At 42.3% G+C, this 18,459-nt stretch overlaps 1 protein-coding gene across 1 annotated transcript in view; it reads left to right on the top strand.

Moving 5' to 3' along the window:
- The window catches only part of Ttc27 (tetratricopeptide repeat domain 27), a 134,706-nt gene that overhangs the window by 26,598 nt on the left and 89,649 nt on the right, over positions 1-18,459 (top strand). Inside the window, exons 7-9 of the mRNA XM_051168623.1 lie at positions 4,241-4,374; positions 8,619-8,731; positions 12,223-12,289. Of these exons, the coding sequence (XP_051024580.1) occupies positions 4,241-4,374; positions 8,619-8,731; positions 12,223-12,289 (314 nt within the window). The remainder of the gene's footprint in view (positions 1-4,240; positions 4,375-8,618; positions 8,732-12,222; positions 12,290-18,459) is intronic.

The following is an 18,459-nucleotide window of genomic DNA, read 5'->3' as shown; positions in this document are numbered from 1 at the left end:
CTTCCTTGTTCCTCTGTATATAGTAATCCTGTCTCCTTGTTCCTCTGTATATAGTAATCCTGCTTCCTTGTTCCTCTGTATATAGTAATCCTGCCTCCTTGTTCCTGTGTATATAGTAACCCTGTCTCCTTGTTCCTCTGTATATAGTAATCCTGCTTCCTTGTTCCTCTGTATATAGTAATCCTGCCTCCTTGTTCCTCTGTATATAGTAATCCTGCCTCCTTGTTCCTCTGTATATAGTAATCCTGTCTCCTTGTTCCTCTGTATATAGTAATCCTGTCTCCTTGTTCCTCTGTATATAGTAATCCTGCTTCCTTGTTCCTCTGTATATAGTAATCCTGCTTCCTTGTTCCTCTGTATATAGTAATCCTGCTTCCTTGTTCCTCTGTATATAGTAATCCTGTCCTCCTGTTCCTCTGTATATAGTAATCTGCCTCCTTGTTCCTATGTATATAGTAATCCTGCTCCTTGTTCCTCTGTATATAGTAATCCTGTCTCCTTGTTCCTCGTATATAGTAATCCTGTCTCCTTGTTTCTCTGTATATAGTAATCCTGCTTCCTTGTTCCTCTGTATATAGTAATTTGCCTCCTTGTTCCTCTGTATATAGTAATCCTGCCTCCTTGTTCCTCTTATATAGTAATCTGCTCTCCTTGTTCCTCTGTATATAGTAATCCTGCTCCCTTGTTCCTCTGTATATAGTAATCCTGCTTCCTTGTTCCTCTGTATATAGTAACCATGTCTCCTTGTTCCTCTGTATATAGTAATCCTGTCTCCTTGTTCCTCTGTATATAGTAATCCTGCTTCCTTGTTCCTCTGTATATAGTAATCCTGTCTCCTTGTTCCTCTGTATATAGTAATCCTGCCTCCTTGTTCCTCTGTATATAGTAATCCTGCCTCCTTGTTCCTCTGTATATAGTAATCCTGCCTCCTTGTTCCTCTGTATATAGTAATCCTGCTCCTTGTTCCTCTGTATATAGTAATCCTGCTCCTTGTTCCTCTGTATATAGTAATCCTGCTTCCTTGTTCCTCTGTATATAGTAATCCTGCTTCCTTGTTCCTCTGTATATAGTAATCCTGCTTCCTTGTTCCTCTGTATATAGTAACCATGTCTCCTTGTTCCTCTGTATATAGTAATCCTGCCTCCTTGTTCCTCTGTATATAGTAATCCTGCTTCCTTGTTCCTCAGTATCCTGCCTCCTTGTTCCTCTGTTATATAGTAATCCTGCTTCCTTGTTCCTCTGTATATAGTAATCCTGCCTCCTTGTTCCTCCTGTATATAGTAATCCTGCTTCCTTGTTTCCTCTGTATATAGTAATCCTGCTTCCTTGTTCCTCTGTATATAGTACTCCTGCCTCCTTGTTCCTCTGTATATAGTAATCCTGCCTCCTTGTTCCTCTGTATATAGTAATCCTGCTTCCTTGTTCCTCTGTATATAGTAATCCTGCTTCCTTGTTCCTCTGTATATAATAACCCTGTCTCCTTGTTCCTCTGTATATAGTAATCCTGCTTCCTTGTTCCTCTGTATATAGTAATCCTGCTTCCTTGTTCCTCTGTATATAGTAATCCTGCTTCCTTGTTCCTCTGTATATAGTAATCCTGCCTCCTTGTTCCTCTGTATATAGTAATCCTGCCTCCTTGTTCCTCTGTATATAGTTAATCCTGCCTCCTTGTTCCTCTGTATATAGTAATCCTGTCTCCTTGTATCCTCTGTATATAGTAATCCTGTCTCCTTGTTCCTCTGTATATAGTAATCCTGCTTCCTTGTTCCTCTGTATATAGTAATCCTGCCTCCTTGTTCCTCTGTATATAGAATCCTGCTTCCTTGTTCCTCTGTATATAGTAATCTGCCTCCTTGTTTCCTGTGTATATAGTATCCTGCTTCCTTGTTCCTCTGTATATAGTAATCCTGCTCCTTGTTCCTCTGTATATAGTAATCCTGCCTCCTTGTTCCTCTGTATATAGTAATCCTGTCTCCTTGTTCCTCTGTATATAGTAATCCTGCCTCCTTGTTCCTCTGTATATAGTAATCCTGCTTCCTTGTTCCTCTGTATATAGTAATCCTGCCTCCTTGTTCCTCTGTATATAGTAATCCTGCCTCCTTGTTCCTCTGTATATAGTAATCCTGCCTCCTTGTTCCTCTGTATATAGTAATCCTGCTTCCTTGTTCCTCTGTATATAGTAATCCTGCTTCCTTGTTCCTCTGTATATAGTAACCCTGCCTCCTTGTTCCTCTGTATATAGTAATCCTGCCTCCTTGTTCCTCTGTATATAGTAATCCTGCCTCCTTGTTCCTCTGTATATAGTAATCCTGCTTCCTTGTTCCTCTGTATATAGTAATCCTGCCTCCTTGTTCCTCTGTATATAGTAATCCTGCCTCCTTGTTCCTCTGTATATAGTAATCCTGTCTCCTTGTTCCTCTGTATATAGTAATCCTGCTTCCTTGTTCCTCTGTATATAGTAATCCTGTCTCCTTGTATAGCCATATGTAATTACCCTGCCTCCCTGTATGTAATAAACTTGCTGAGCTTCCAGCATGCTGTGCTGCTGCATCCTAGAACTTAGGCATCTGATCCCAGCTTTTCTGTCCATGTGTCTGTTGTTTTCTTTATTCCCTCTTCTTTCCCTTTCACTCTCTGAAGCTGTGCAGGACCTGTACTGTAAGTGTGTGTTTAAAGAGTGAATGAATTAAAGAATTTCTTTGAAATCCTCTGTTGTCTCTTCTGAGTGCCAAATAGGAAACAGCTTGTACAGTGGACAGTTGTCGTTCAGTATGAATGAACTAATGAAAGCCAGTTGTCACTGGCTCATGGGTTTAGGCTGAGTATCCCAGGATGTGACACCTGCCTGTGGTGTAATCAGTGACTGAGACTATTGTTGCATGCTAGGCCTAGATCATCTTGTAGGTCTGTTCTTAGCCCCAGTGTTCTGTGTATCTTATTGAGTCAAAGTTAATCAACAAAATCCTTTAGCTGCATCATGAGTCAAATATGACTTTATGGGACTGTGGCCATCTTTTATTACAATATTTGTATGGGAAAAGTTATTTAAAAATTTACTTTATAGTTTTTGGAACAATGCCACAAATAACTTGGAGTCTTGTCTCTATTGAAAATCTAGTTATATGTAATAAATTTGTGAGGTTCATTTCTGAGATTTTTTTTCAAATATTTTTGTTGTAGGAGACTTTTGGGGGATTATTTAAGTATTAATGATATGGTGATTTGTATAATCAGCTTAAACTGGTGGTATGTTTAATAGCTATTACAGTTTTTTCCCCCCAAAGTTGAGGTGAAGAACTTAAAAATACAAGTGTACTCACAAATAAAAAATGAGGACCAGAAAAGCTGGACGTAGTGGCTCATGCCTTTAATCCCAGCACTTGGGAGGCAGAGGCAGGTACAAAGTGAGTTCAGGATGGGCTACACAGAGAAACCCTTTCTTGAAAAAACAAACAACAACAACAACAAAAAAGAGGCAGATTATGATTTTTTTTCCCCCACTCAGCTATAGACCTACTATAAAGAAGTAAGCTGCTAGGCTGCTTTAGGGACCATCTTGAGCACGAGGTGTTACAGGGTTGATACCGACTCAGACCCAGAATCCTCTCAGTATAGGAAGCAGATTTTTTCAGGCTGGTCTTTGTAACCCCACATTTCCCAGAGAATGGATGTTGAAACTTTTGCTTCTCTTCAAAGTGGTCTGAAAATAGCTCTTCTGCAGCATATTATTTCACAGACATAAAGAAGAAATGTTGGTATCATATGAAGCCAGATGGAGTGCTTGCCTTAGAAGCTGAGGCCCCAGCTAAGTGCTGCTTTTAATGCAGAGGATCTTGTGATCCTGAGCAAGTGATGACAACTGTTCATCCTCTGTCTTTACACTATTATTATATTATAATATATATACCACATGCATATAATATATGTGTGTGTGTGTGTGTGTGTGTGTGTGTGTGTGTGTGTGTGTGTGAATTTTACCCACAGTGCTTAATAAGTTCTTTTTTTCAGCAGAGAATAAAAATAAGCAAAAATGGGGCTTGAGAATCTAGTGTCAGAAACCCTGGGTTTGAACTTTGGCACCATAGCTCACTGGCTTCAGATTATCTGAAGTCACTTTTGTATCACTGGGCCCCGAGTCCTCATATGTGAATGGAGAAAATACTTTAGCAGTATGTAAATTAATTAGACGTCATCATCGTACCATAAATTTGACAGGTAAGGTTTTCTTTTAATTTTTCAGGTGCTTTAGGAAAAAGGACACGATTCCAGGAAAATTATGTGGCACAGCTGATTCTAGACGTCAGGAGAGAAGAGGATGTCCCTTCCAGGCGTGAGTTCAGCGCGGCCCCCACCCCCCAGGAATATTTAACCAAGGTGAGTTGTTTAGTTGACTGTCACTGTGTCAGTGGGTGACAGAATCTGGGTGAGAGGGGGCTGCACCAGAACCTTGCTCAGTTCTTTATTTTTACCTACAACGGGGACAATCAGCATTCTCTTTTATAGTTTTTTTCAAGGAAGGAAGGATTTATTCCGGCTTAGAGTTTGAAGGGATCCTTTCCATTGCAGTGGGTGCCAGCCGCCACACTGCCCCCACAGCCAGGCAGCAAGCACTGTTCCCCCCTTGTGTAGGCACAGGTTAGTAGTGTTGCCGCATTGCCCCTTGACATACAAATGGCAGACAGAGCAAGAGACTAGCTGCTGCCATACCTGTTTACTTTATTTTGTTTTTTGCGGTTTGAAGCAGGGGCTGGCTCTGTAGCCAAGGTTGGCCTTTAGCTCCTGTCTCTCCTATTTTAGCCTTCTAAGAGCTGATGTGCCACAACCCAGGTGGCTTGGGTTATAGAACCCTGATGGAGGTGTTGAGGGAATGGAGAAAGGACAGACACACAGACAGACATACATGGAGGAAAGTTGGGATTAGGTAGGAGTCTGCTTCCTCTGTAACCTGGAGCTATAGTGTGTTTATTAGGTACAGGATGGGGCTGGGGAGGGCTTAGCTAGTCTGCATAGGAAGTCTGTGGGTGAGCAGTCTCAGGTTGTGAACATCCAGGAACAGGGAATTGCACTTGCTCATCTCTGTACACACTGATCAATTGTCTATTAGCACTTATACTTGGGCTCCTGAGAAAAGCTTTGCCTTTCCTCTTGGACCTGGCCCGTATTGCCAGTTTCTATGGGTCTGAGGCCTTGGAGTCCTTGGCATGTCTGTGCCCATGTCAGCAATTCTCAGGACTTTCTCTGCTCCGTACACTGGGATTGTAGGTATGTGCCACCACAGCCAGCGCTATATTAGTCCCTTTACTTTAGTCTTCTGTTGGTATTTTTTAACATTCAGAGAATTAACATTTCTCTGGCTTTTCCTAAAGACATAAACCAACAACCAGCAGTGCTGTTCTCTCATTTTACCATCTGCCTTCTACTCTGTCACTATTGGGTTGCTTGCTGCTTCATTCTTTTCTTGTGGCTTGAACTTAAGACTCTTGGACAGTTGCTTCCATGGAGGCCATGAGCATATTTTCATTTTCCAGAGAATCCCACATTTACAGTTTTATATGTTACATTTTTTAAAAAAAGATCTATTTTTATTTTATGTGTAAGGGTGTTTTGTCTGCACATATATCTGTGTGCCATATGTTCACAGTGATCACAGAAACCAAAAGAGGGGACTGGGTCCTCTGGAGCTGGAGTTATTTATAGATTGTTGTGAGCTGCCATGTGGGTGCTGGGAATTGAACCTGGTTCCTTGGGAAGAGTGACCCGTGCTCTTTGCTGTTGCGACATCTCTCCAGCCCTCATCTACAGTTTTTGATTGTCCTTTTATTGATTTTAAATGTCTTTAATGGCGATGCTTTGGTATGCTTCCTTTTAGAACCTATAAATAAATTTACCCTAAGTACACTGAATACCGAAATTCTGTTCTGTTCTGAGACTGATGCCAAGGGGAAAGGCTAGGGCTGAGGGAGTGGGAGGAGCTGTCATTCGGTTCACTCTGAGGAGGGCCTCTGATAAGAATGCTGGGTGAGTTCCAAGTTTCTTGTTGGCTTTTGTGGTAGCTTTAGCAAGGAGCAGCTCTTGGTTCTAGAAGAGTGAGTGAGGGAGAGGGTTGTAGAAATGCAGCCCTGACTGACTTCCTTGAGGATGTGGAGCTGTGGCGGAGCTGTGTATGTGCTGCTGCTGTGGTTAACACTAGTCAGAAAATGTGTAATAAGTACGCTTATCCTTAATTTTCTCTTCTCTGTATTCAGTCCTGTCTAAGCCCCTCATTAAGCTTGAGGGTGCCCATTGGAGTCTGATCTTTAGGCCATAGAACCGTATCTTTGAAAAGAGATTTAATTCTGAAGTTGAATCACACAAAGTTAAATCTTTTGTGTATGTGTATAGTGTGTGTGTGTGTGTTTGTGTTTGCTTATATGAGCAGACTGTGTGTGAAGGATAGCAGACAACCTTGGTGTATGAGTCCAGGTATTCTAACAGAACAGAACTGTTAGAATGAAAAAAAAAGTTATATATATATTAATATATATATATATATTATATATATATATATATATATATATATATATATAATATATATATATTAGGGTGGCTTGCAGGCTGGGATACATTGTTTCTCATCCTGGTTTCTTCAGGACATTTATCATGAGTGGATGTTGAGCTTTGTTGAAGGCCTTTCCTGCTCCTGTTGATATGGCCATGTGATTTCTGTCATTAAGTCTATTCCTGTATTTTATGGCATTTATTTGATGTTGTGTGACTTTCCCTGGGGAGATGTGAACAACTGTTCACTTCAGGTAGCACATAGAGGAAAGACAAAAGAAACTATTCTACCCAAGCCTCGCTTTGGAACCAATGCATTAATTGGAGACTCACAGGAAGGAGTGTGGTGAAGGGTTACTTAGGGGGCCATGGATGACTCAAAGACGTCTGCATCACTGAAGAGCTCACGGCAGCTTGGGTGATACTCACCACATCCCTGAGCTCCCTGCACAATTTGCAGGTTGCTTGGCTTGTTGGAGAATCTCTTCCTCCCCAGCAATTGTGACTGCTTATGTACGCTTGGGGCTCCACCACCACGTGAGTCCCAGGAATTGAATTTGGTAATGAGTGCTGAGCTTGCTAGTCACTGTTAAGGACATTTTGTGTATTTATTGCCTATTTGTATACCTTCTTTACGAAGTATCAGCATATATTTTTGGTCCACTTTTAATTTTGATTTTCTAAGAGCTTTCCATATTCTGAACACCACGTCTGTCTCCTTTCCTTCCTTCCTTCCCTCCTTCCCTCCTCCATCCCCTCTCCTCCCCCTTCCCTTCCCCTCCCCTCCACCCCCCCTCATATGTGCATGAGTGCTCTATCTGCATGCACACCTGCAGGCCAGAAGAGGGCATCATATCTCATTATAAATGAGCCACCATGTGGTTTCTGTGAATTGAACTCAGGACCTCTGGATGAACAATCAGTGCTCTTAACCTCTGAGCCATCTCTCCAGTCTCCACTAGTCCCTTTTCTTTTCTTTTTTAAGACTTATTTTCCTTATTTTTTTTTAAAAGTAGACCATCTTAAAGATTTATTAATGAAATGTACTTTACAAAAACCTTCTGCTTTGCTGTAAAATAGTTTAGCTGATTCCGAGCAAGTGGCAGCAATGGCTCTGCAGCTGAGGCAGGACAGAGTTAGTACACCTGACTCCATCTGTTCAGAGCGGCTAGTATTGTTTGGCACATTCTAGGCCTGGCGAGGGAACTAGACAGGCCATGATAACCTGTGCAGTTTGGCCGCTCTCGTGATGCACTGAGAGCTGTGATCACAGGGATACATACCCCTCCAGTGATGGGAGATGGGGTAGAGAGAGGGCCAGGCAGTAGTGATGGGTAGGTAGAAGAGGAGAGTGTAAGTAGGTGGGCGTGGGTGGTGGGATTCTGTTAGCAGAGGTGCTTTTGCTCTGGGGTCAGTAGTCATTCTGCAGTATTGTTACTTCCATTGAATACTTGAGGTGCACATGGCAAAATTTTTCCACGAAGTAAATTGCTCCCTACTGTGTGTTCACAAGAAATTATATGTTGATCATTTTTAGACATTATATAATCTTTAAAAAGTGAAAGGTTGGGAGCTGGAGAGATGGCTCAGAGGTTAAGAGGACTGACTGCTCTGCCAGAGGTTCTGAGTTCAATTCCCAGCAACCACATGGTAGCTCACAACCATCTGTAATGTGATCTGATGCCCTCTTCTGCAGATAAAGCATTCATATATAATAAATAAATTAATTAATTAAAAAAAAAAGAGGTTGTTTAAGCTGAGTAGAGAGCTACCTGCCTTTATAATTTTAGTACTAAGTAGGCCGAGGCAGGTGGATCTCTGTGGGTTTAAGGCTAGTTTGGTCTATCTAGTGAATTCAGGCCAGCCACGGATACATAATGAGACCCTATGAAAAAGAAACAACACACAAAACCCACACCAAATGAAAACAAAAACTTGAAAGTAAATCAAAACAAAAATAATGTATCCCAACACCCCATCCAGAAAAACCGCCATACGTCAATATCATCTTCTTTATCAGTCTGTTGAATGAGTGAATGGAATGTAATTTTTATTCTGTATTGTGTTTTGTGTCCTTCCAGAACCTTGAGCTCAATGATGATACGGTCCTGGATGAAATCAAGCTAGCAGATAGTGACCGGTTCAGGATGCCTGACCTGTGTGCGGAGGAGCTTGCTGTTATCCTTGGAGTCTGGTGCGTTGATGGGTGACTTGGCTGTGCTGAACACTTTGACTATTGTTCTCCTGAGTTCGGGAAGATCTTCATCAAAACCTCCCTGTACAGTAGGAATTTTCTACTACTTATGAAGCTGGGGAATTCTTGGGCAGTGAATTACAGGGCCAGAGGTCAAGAATCTATTGACTTTGTAGTTCCTTCTCTTTGTAACAAGCAAACGTCTTTGGTTACCTTCAACTGGGTGTAGACCTTTAATAAAGTATTAAATATATGCAAGAAGAATTTTGTGTGTGAGAGCTGCATGTAGAGGCTAGAGGTGGCCTTTGTGTGTTTTACACCAGTGTTCTCCCCCTCATCTTTATTGAGACGGGGTTTCTCGCTGAACCTGGTGCTCACCAATTCCCTGCTTATACTGAGGATCCTATCTCTGTTCCCATAGGACTAGGTTACAGATGCACATGACCACAACTGGGTTTTACATGGGCCTGGGCATCTGAGCTCAGGTCCTTATACTTGCATGGCTGGCACTGATCTTTTGATTGCACCACTTCTCAAGCTGAGAATGAGTATTTTGACCTCCAGAGGTGTGTGTGTGTGTGTGTGTGTGTGTGTATGTGTGTGTGTACGTGCGTGCACATGATAAAACATATATACAATATATATATATATAAAATATATGCTATATATACAATATATGTATATGGTAGAGATTTTTGGTTGTTTGTTTTGTTTTTCTGTGACAGAGTTTGTGTAGCTCCGGCTGTTCTTGAACTCACTATATAAATCAGGCTGGCCTCAAATTTAGAGACCTGCCTGCCTCTGCCTCCTAAGGGCTGATATTAAAGGTGTGCACCAGGCTGTGGAGGGGTGTGTGTGTGTGTGTGTGTGTGTGTGTGTGTGTGTGTGTGTGTAAATTTATTCTTAATACTTTAGAGCCTTATGCTGTTCAGTGGAAATAATTTTTTCTTTTTCCTTCCTTCCTTCTTTCTTAAAATATGGCAAGATTATTCCATTGGTTGATTTTTATTGCTTGTCATTTTTAAGTGAACCTCTGACATTTCTCCTCATCTGTGTACTTTACTCACTTTACAGTTAGAAGAGGTTCTTACCCTGTCTTAAGACTGTTTAATGTTCTCAGTTACACATAGAAGCGTGTCTTAGGATGGGAGGGATTTGAGGGGTTAATTGAATCACTTGTTGCTTGATACATAATTTCTTTGTGCTACAAACTAGAGAGAGATAGAGATAGAGGGAGAGGGAGGGGAAAGAGAGACAGAGACAGAGAGAGACAGAAACACACACACACACAGACACACAGAGAGAGACGGGGGGAGAGAGAAAATAAGAATGAGAATACATTAAAGAATTAAAAAAATTTTTTTTTGTTTTCTTTTTTGAGACAAGGTTTCTCTGTGTAGCCTTGGCTGTCCTGGCTCTGTAGACCAGGCTGGCCTCGAACTCACAGAGATCTGCCTGGCTCTGCCTCCCTGAGTGCAGGGATAACAAGTGTGTGCTACCTTGCCTAGCTTGTTTTCATTCTTTTTAAACTTTATTATCTTCCATGTTTTATAACTATTTTGTCTATGTTTATGTATGTGCACCACATGTACACCTGGTGTCCATGGAGGTCAGAAGAGGGTATGGGATCCCTTAGACCCGGGGTTCCCGATGGTTGTAGGTACTGGGAACAGAACCCAAGTTCCCTGCAAGAGCAGCAGGTACTTGTAACCACTGAGCTAGCTCTCCAGCCCTTTACAAAGTCTCTTTTGAGACAGGGCCTTACTCTGTCACTCAGGCTGGCCTCACACTTGCCCCAGTCTGGCAGCGTCAGCCTCCTGAGTGCTGGGGTTTCAAGCATGAGCCACCAAGCATGTCTAGTTGCTGGCATTCCTATATGCGTAATGTCTACATGCAGAATAAGCCATGTACCATGTGAATTTAAGTTACATGTTTAGCAATAACACGGAAGTGGTGAGCCAGAAGTTTGCAGACATCGCAAGTTCAACCTGTGCATTTTTTCCATGTCTCCCTCACCCTGGTCTCCTCAGAGAAAATGTTACCCTGAGTTGTGTGTTTGTCACTTTCTGGCCTTTAACAAAGGTGCTTATTCTTATGTCTTGTGTCCTACAGGCTGAGGGCTTCCATTTTCTTTTCTTTTTTTTTTATTAATTTATTCATATTACATCTCGATTGTTAGCCCTTCCCCTGTTTCCTCCCATTCTTCCCTCCCTCCCATTTCTCCCCTTCTCCCCTCTCCTATGTCTGTGACTGAGGGAGACCTCCTCCCCCTATATATGCTCTCAGAATATCAAATCTCTTCTTGGTAACTAGCTATCCTTCCTCTGAGTGCCGCCAGGCCTCCCCATCTGGGGGACGTGGTCAGAAAAGGGGCACCAGAGTTCGTGTTAGAGTCAGATCTCACTCTCCACTCAACGGTGGAGAATATCCAGTTTGTCGGCTAGGTCTTGGTAGGGGTTCGAAGCTTACTGCCTATATTCTCCTTGGCTGGTGCCTTAGTTTGAGGAGGACCCCAGGATCCAGATCTGCCTGTCATAAAGTTCTTCTTGTAGGTTTCCAGGACCATTTTCTTGCTTTCATGCTTTCTGTAATTTATCCCATGCTTTTCCTCTCTATTGTGTTTCTGGGTTACTCTGTAGCTCCAATTAATTTGCAGGGAGGCATTGCACTGGCTGGATATGTTACAATTTGTCATTTTCTGTTTTGATGTTGTGATTATTTTCAGAGTTTTTCTACTGCAGTGAATATTTATTTGTATCATTCCTGGTCCACTGTTCATTGATTTTTCTGGGCTGTATGAGCTAGGATGGAATGACTTAGCTGGGAATACGTGATGTTTACCTAACTTCAAATTGTTTGCCAAATGTTTGTGCTTCTTAGACTCTGTCCTCAGTGTCTTAGAGTGCCTGTACTTTACTGATTTTAGCCTGTCTGGTTGTCATGATGGGATTTGTTTGCGGTAGAAGCTTAGTAAATGGGACTTAGCACTGTATTAATTCTTTCCATTGTCTTTGTGAGTGGTATAGCTTGGATTTCTCTTTTTCTTTTACCACTTATTTTTGGAGGGGTGCATGCCATGCCATCTATCTTTATCTGTCCAACTATCTTGTAGTCTCTGGATTTCTTCTTCTGTTTTTTCTTTTTCTGTTTTTGGTTTTTTTTTTTTTTTTTGAGACAGGGTGTAGCCTTGGCTATCCTGGACTCACTTTGTAGACCAGGCTGGCCTTGAACTCACAGAGATCTACCTGCCTCTGCCTCCCAAGTGCTGGGATTATAGGCATGTGCTACCATGCCGGCTCTTTCTTTATATTTTTCTAATAAGATAAATTATTTTGACACCAGCTGTTGTATTTTCATCATTTTATTTTTTTAATTGTCTTTTGAAAGCTCATTTCTATACCTGTATATGTGTTTGTCTTTAAGAGTTATTTTTAATTAGCTGCAACATGTATTTTAGGATTAATTTAACCTTTTTGTTTTTTAATTCAAAGTACAAATTTCCAGAAGAACAACCCAGTTCATAAGCTAACGGAGGAGGAGCTGCTAGCCTTCACATCGGTGAGTGACGGCGTCTCCCTCTGCACTTCCTTCTTTTCCCTTGCAGATTATGTTGCCTTGGTGTGTTCTTGCTCAAGCTGAAAAACTGCCAGCTAAGGAAATTAGGGGTGCTTATCTTGCTAGTTTCCAAGCCGCATATTTCTTGCTGCTCCTTTAAGCCGGTCTGTTTTTCTTTGTACTTGCTTAGATTTGAAGCAGTGATCAGATTCTGTTTTTTCTTTTCTTCTTATTTTTGACTCCAGGGTCTACTCTGTTACTGTGCATAATAGTTACATTGAACAATATCTTTTTTGTTCTAGAGTTTCGGTCAATTTGCTTTCCTGAGGGGGAAATACACAGACAGAGAGAAGTGGATGTGTAATTGAGGTGGGATGGCTGTTTAGCAGGGAGGTCTGGACTGTCTCAATAGGAAGGTGATGATGTGGAACACAGATCCACCTCAAATTGGGCGGCGGGGCAGGACAGGGCCGAGAGGAGACAGTGTCCAGGCAGAGAGGGACTTGGAGCTTGGGTCTCCACTGAGGCCAGCTGTGATGGGGCAGATGACAGGAAATGTTCTGGCTGGGCTCTCTGCTGGAGAGAGCAGAGGCAACACCATCATATTGCGATGGTTTTGTACACCCTGGCGTCTGTGTGTCCTCCCTAGCTCCTGTGCGAACACTAAACTGTTAAAAGCACAGCTCTTGTGAGTGAGGGAGAGTTTCGCTCTGTTCCTCAGATTATAACCTTCTTTATCTGCTCTCATTCCTCCGTGTCATGAGGCACTTGCACACTAAACAGCCAGTGGTTCTGATGTGGGTATCTCATCCCTCCCAGCTGCAGTGAAGGTCATAAATTCAAGTTTCATATGTTCCCCACAGGCTGTTTGCTGTGTATTTTTTTCTGCTCTCTCTTCTTTGGCTGCCCTCCCAGGCAGCACTGGCCTGAGTACTGCTGTCCTTGGGGGAGAAAGCTTTGTGACTTCAGAGACTCAAGTGCCAGATCTAACTTTTCGAAGGAGACTTCTTTGTTAATTTCAAGTAAATCTTTAAATTTCCAGAAAGTACTGCCATGTGCTGGGGATATAGCTCAGTTGGTAGAGTGTTCGCCTGGTACTCACAGAGCCCTGGGCTCAATTCCCAGGAATGCATGAACTGGGTGTAGTGGTGCATGCTTGCAATCCCTGACTACAGATGGAGCAAGGAGGAGCAGAAGTTCAAGGCCATGCTTAGCTACACAGTAAATGAGGCCAGCCTGGGACACTTAAGCCCTGTCTCCAACAAAACCCAAACAAAACCCACTCACTGGGAAGAAATGCAAGGAACAGGCAAGTGGAGGGCTTCAGGACTCGGCTGCTCTGGGCTCTGCATGACCCCTTCCCTTGTCTTTCTCAGCTGAATCATACACAGCACACCAGCACCAACTCCGGCCCCAACGACTGTTCTCTTCATCTATCCATCTTCATCTATCCATCTTCATCTATCCATCCTCTCACTTCTTTTTGTACCAATTCTGAAGTCAGTAACATGGTGAGTCAAGGGTGGCTTTTGACTTTAAGGATGAGGATTTGTTTATATTGCTGGTCTTTTACATCAGTAGCTTTTGCACCCAGAGTCAAGGATTTAAAATATTTGCAGAGAGTTTGTGTATATTGCATATGTACAGACCTTCTTATCATTGTTCCCTAAATAACACAGAGCAATAGCAAGTTCTGTAGCAGTTACTTGGTTTTAGGCTCTATAGTAACAAGAGTGATTTAAAGAACAAGGGAGGATGTGTGTGGCAGCCTGTATGCAAATACCAGGGACTTTCTGATATTTTCTATGGCACCTGGACCCACCCCTCACAGATTCTGAGGGACAGGTGTATTCTGTGCAACTCCCAAGTGTATCTGAGACAAGAGGTGGGCACTGTCAGGCCCTACGCCACTTCTAAGCTCTTGGCCTTGTTTCTGTGCCTCTTTTGGCTGGGGACATTTTTGTTTATATAGCTATCAGTTGTGCATATAGTTTTCCTTAGTTAGACTTTCAGTTCCTTCCTGGTGTTCAAGCCCGAGCCCTTGCATTTTGTGCCTTTCCAAGGTCTAGAGCAGGCTCCAGTGTGTCAGTCCTAGTTGTTGCTCAGTAAGTGTGTACAGAGGAAGAGAAGGAGTGGAGGCGACCACAGCCCGGGCATTGGGTTGACCTTGCTCTGTGCCCACATTGCTCTGCTTCTCTCCATAGTTTAGATAGCACTACTTGGTGGTAAGGACAGCTACGTTTTCTATCTTCCCTCCACTGAAACTTTGCTTTCAAATGTGGTATGTATAAAAGTGACCCACAGTAAGTAAAAGCTGGTGTCCTTAGCATTCAGTGACAAGCCAGGTTTGTGGTCCTTGGCTCAGAGGAGGGCACACTTATTTCTGAGCAGCTTGAAGAGAGCAGGCATGTTTAGAATTGCCTGTGGAGGTGAGAGCAAAGACAGAGCGGCAGCATCTTGCTGGGCATCCCTTCCTCTGTTCTGGTGACCTGGCATGGAGGCTGTAAATGGTCTGGGGCGTGAGAGTTCTTTGCTGATGTAAGAGCTATCAAATACAAATTTTAATATCCTATAAGAGATTGGAAGTCATTGGAGAGAGTGACTGTGGCTATTAGGCATTTGGTAAACATGCACGCACACACACTTTACTTTTTGAGGTAGGATGTAATTATGTATCCGAGGCTGGCTTCACAATCCTCCTGCCTCAAACTCCTTAGTTTTGGGATACTCTTTAGTTCCCAGAAACTGAGGAGTTTTTTTTTTTAACTAAATTAAAAATATATTACCAGTATTTACTGATGATTCTCAACCAAATAGTTGGCTTATTTTGGTTCTGTATTTTACAGACTTTTAATGAGCTGTCTTAAAGTTTCCAAAAATAATGGTAAGATCTCTTCTTGTGTATGATTTTTTGCCAGTGTTTTCATGTTGGTGCAGCATGTTGAAATGTTCGTGAGATATGTGAGATTAATTTAGTTTAAATTATTATTGTTACCACTAGTACTATTATTACTTTGATTTTTCGAGACAGGGTTTCTCTGTGTAGCCCTGCCTGTTTTGGGATTAAAGGCATGTGCCACCACTGTCTGGCTTAAATTAAATTACTTTTAAATTAAAATATTTTAATAAGCATACAAGCTGGCAGGTTTCTTATGGCATTTTCATACATACTTGAAATATTTTAATGTAGCAACCTAAAGCTCGTCCTGGAAGCCACAGCTCTCCTTGTTTTAAGACGATCATTATGTGGCGCTGTTCTTTAGAAATCATATCTACACATTTCAGGAAAGCCGAGTCATGGTAACAATAATCTGTATTGTTTTAGAAAGCCAACTATGTTGTATTGGCTTGATAATTTAAAATTAGCTGTGATAACTGCGTTATTTCCTTTCAGATGAGCCAAGTCAGTGACATTTGTAATGTTTTAATTTCCTTTCATTGTTGAAAATAGAAACCATTCAGTTCATACAGGTGTTTCAGTTTTCATTGGCAAAAGTTTTGTTCAAGTGTGAATTGATACTGGCAGCTTGCCTTCCGACTGTCTGCCTGTGGTTCCAAGGTCTCTGTGAAAGAGGGAAAAGGCCCTTTGAAAGTTTTACATAATATTTTATATATATTTTTTCTTTCCGATATTGATCTCCTCCCCTCCCCTCTCTTCCTCTCAGTTTCCTTTGAGATGGAGTCTTTGTTTGGTTTTTGAAATAAGGTCTGAGGTAGGCCACTGCTGCCCTCAAACTAACCGTCCATAGCGGAGCATGACTTTGGACACCTGATGTACCTGTTTCTACCACTCAGGTGTGGGGATTCCAGACAGAAGCCAGTGGCCCTACTCTTGAGGTGGAGTTTTTGTTGTTGTTGCTGCTTTGTTTTTTAATGTTGGTCTGGTTGATCTCAAATCCATATTATAATAGTCCTTTTACTCAGCCTTCTGAGTACAGATGTTTGTACAAATAACTGTATTAGATACTAATGGGCAAACACTCTAAGTAAAAGTCAAAGATTGTCCCAGTGAAAAACAGGCAAAAAAAACAAAAAAAAAACAAAAAACAAATTAAAGATTAAGCTCTTCATAATGGCACATGCCCTTAATCCTAGCGGAGGCAGGAGGATCTCTGTGATTTCACGGGCAGCCTGGTCTACAAAGTGAGTTCCATGACAGCCAGGGTTACATGGAGGGAGAAAATATCAAAGGTTGTCCTAATGGGAGCAAAGGAGAGGTACAGCTCTGCTTCTCAGAAGAGATGGCTAGAGGCTGTGTGTAGCTATAGCACACTGTCCAGTCAGACGATGCATGGTGAACTTGAATATAGTTTAATATCAACCACATACTTTGCTAAAGAGGAGACTATATGTTACTTAGACTTATTATTTCTTTTTGTCACAAGTACAACACAAAATACTAAGCCTATGTAATGTATTAAGTGGAGTCAGTATTAGTACAGCTATCCAATGTGAAATTGTTCAGGATTTACATTTATAATATTTATCATTTTTTCCTGAGGTAAAAATCAGACTTTTCCAGATTTAAGAAAATCTGTTAGCCAGGCATGGTGGTGCACGTCTTTAATCCCAGTGTTCAGAAGGCAGAGGCAGGCAGATCTCTCAGTTCAAGGCTAGCCTGGTCTACAGAGTGAGTTCCAGAACAGCCAGGGCTACACAGAGGGACCCTGTCTTGAAAAACTAAAAGAAGAAAGAAGGAATAAAAGGATAGAAAGAGGATAGATAAAGGTGCTGTTTGGAGCTGCAGCTGGGTGTATAGGTTAAACAGCATTTAACCAGGCTACTGATGTTGGGTGTATAGGTTAAACAGCATTTAACCAGGCTACTGATGTTGAAAGCCGTCAAGATGAGTGAGTTCTATGAGCAGGAGGCTTGAACATCAAAATGATAAGGGCCAACTGATGTCCACTAAGCAAAGTGGAATTTTAATACATTAATAAACGAACAGTTTTCAGGCAACTTCTTACATTTAATGGATATCAGCAACTAATTAGAATGATTTAATTATTTCAAATAATTTAGTAACTTTTTTAGTAGAAACTATAAGAATTTAGAAAAGTGATGTGTGTGTGTGTGTGTGTGTGTGTGTGTCTGAAGGGGGAAGATCTACATTGTATATGGCTAGTCATTCTTTTCTGAGTTGACGACATGAGCGCATTCCCTGGGACACGTTCATATGGTCTCCATTGGCCTTCTGTCCGTCTGCCTGCAGGTTTCAACCTTGTGTCTTGCCCTGGAACTCTAAGCCCTTCTGCACTAGATATTTCCAGGGTCCTTTGTGCTTTTAGCAGTGCCTTTCTTTTTGAAAATACTATGCTGTTGTCTTTAGTAGCATTGGAAATAGGAGGGAGCTAAGAAATAAAAGGAGCCTGGAGAAAAGTTGGGGGTGGGGGAGGGATGGAGTGACCTGGAGGGGACTGGAGATCCACAAGAAGACCAACAGTCCCAGCTAACCTGAGCCGAGAGGGGCTTGTGGAGACTGAAGCACCAACTAAGGGCCAGGCATGGACTAGACCTAGACCTGCCACACATATATACCCAATGGGCAGATTAGTCTCCATGTGGAGTCCCCAGAGAGGGGGTGGGGCTGTCTCTGACTTGGTCTCAGTTGCATGCCTTTCGATCACTTCACCCTGCTGTGGCTGCCTTGCCAGGACACTGTGAAAGAGGAAGTGCACAGTGCTGGGGGGACTCGAAGTGCTGGGGTGGATTTGCAGTGTGTGAAGTTCACAGTCCTGATGAGACTTGATGTGCTGAGGTGGATTTGCAGTGTGTGTGTGTGTGTGTGTGTGTATGTTCTCCCCTTTTCTGAGGGGTAAGTGTTGACTCTGTTTCTTAGCAATTAAACTTTATTATGCAACCCAACTAGCTTATACAAGAAGGAAAAAGGTTAAAGGGACAAAAGAGTGACCTTCCGGTAGCCGTTCCACGGGAGACGGATCCTTAGATGTCTCTCTGCTGGCGTCCTGATCCAGCTTTGTCCGCTGCCTCCTGCACACTCTCCCTGCAGCCGACTTTGTTATTCTCTTTTCCCAACTCCTTAGTCACGTGGGAAGGACCGGCTCCTTCTCCCGGTGAGGGTCCATTAGAAAGACAATTGTCCAGGTGGGGTTCCCAGGTCTGCTTCCTGAATTCCAGACCCAGGATGGCTCCACTCAGTCTGTCACAAGGTA

This window comes from Acomys russatus, chromosome 1 (assembly GCF_903995435.1).
Source record: "Acomys russatus chromosome 1, mAcoRus1.1, whole genome shotgun sequence".
Lineage (NCBI taxonomy): Eukaryota > Metazoa > Chordata > Mammalia > Rodentia > Muridae > Acomys > Acomys russatus.
This window is presented reverse-complemented; position numbering and strand designations above follow the sequence as displayed.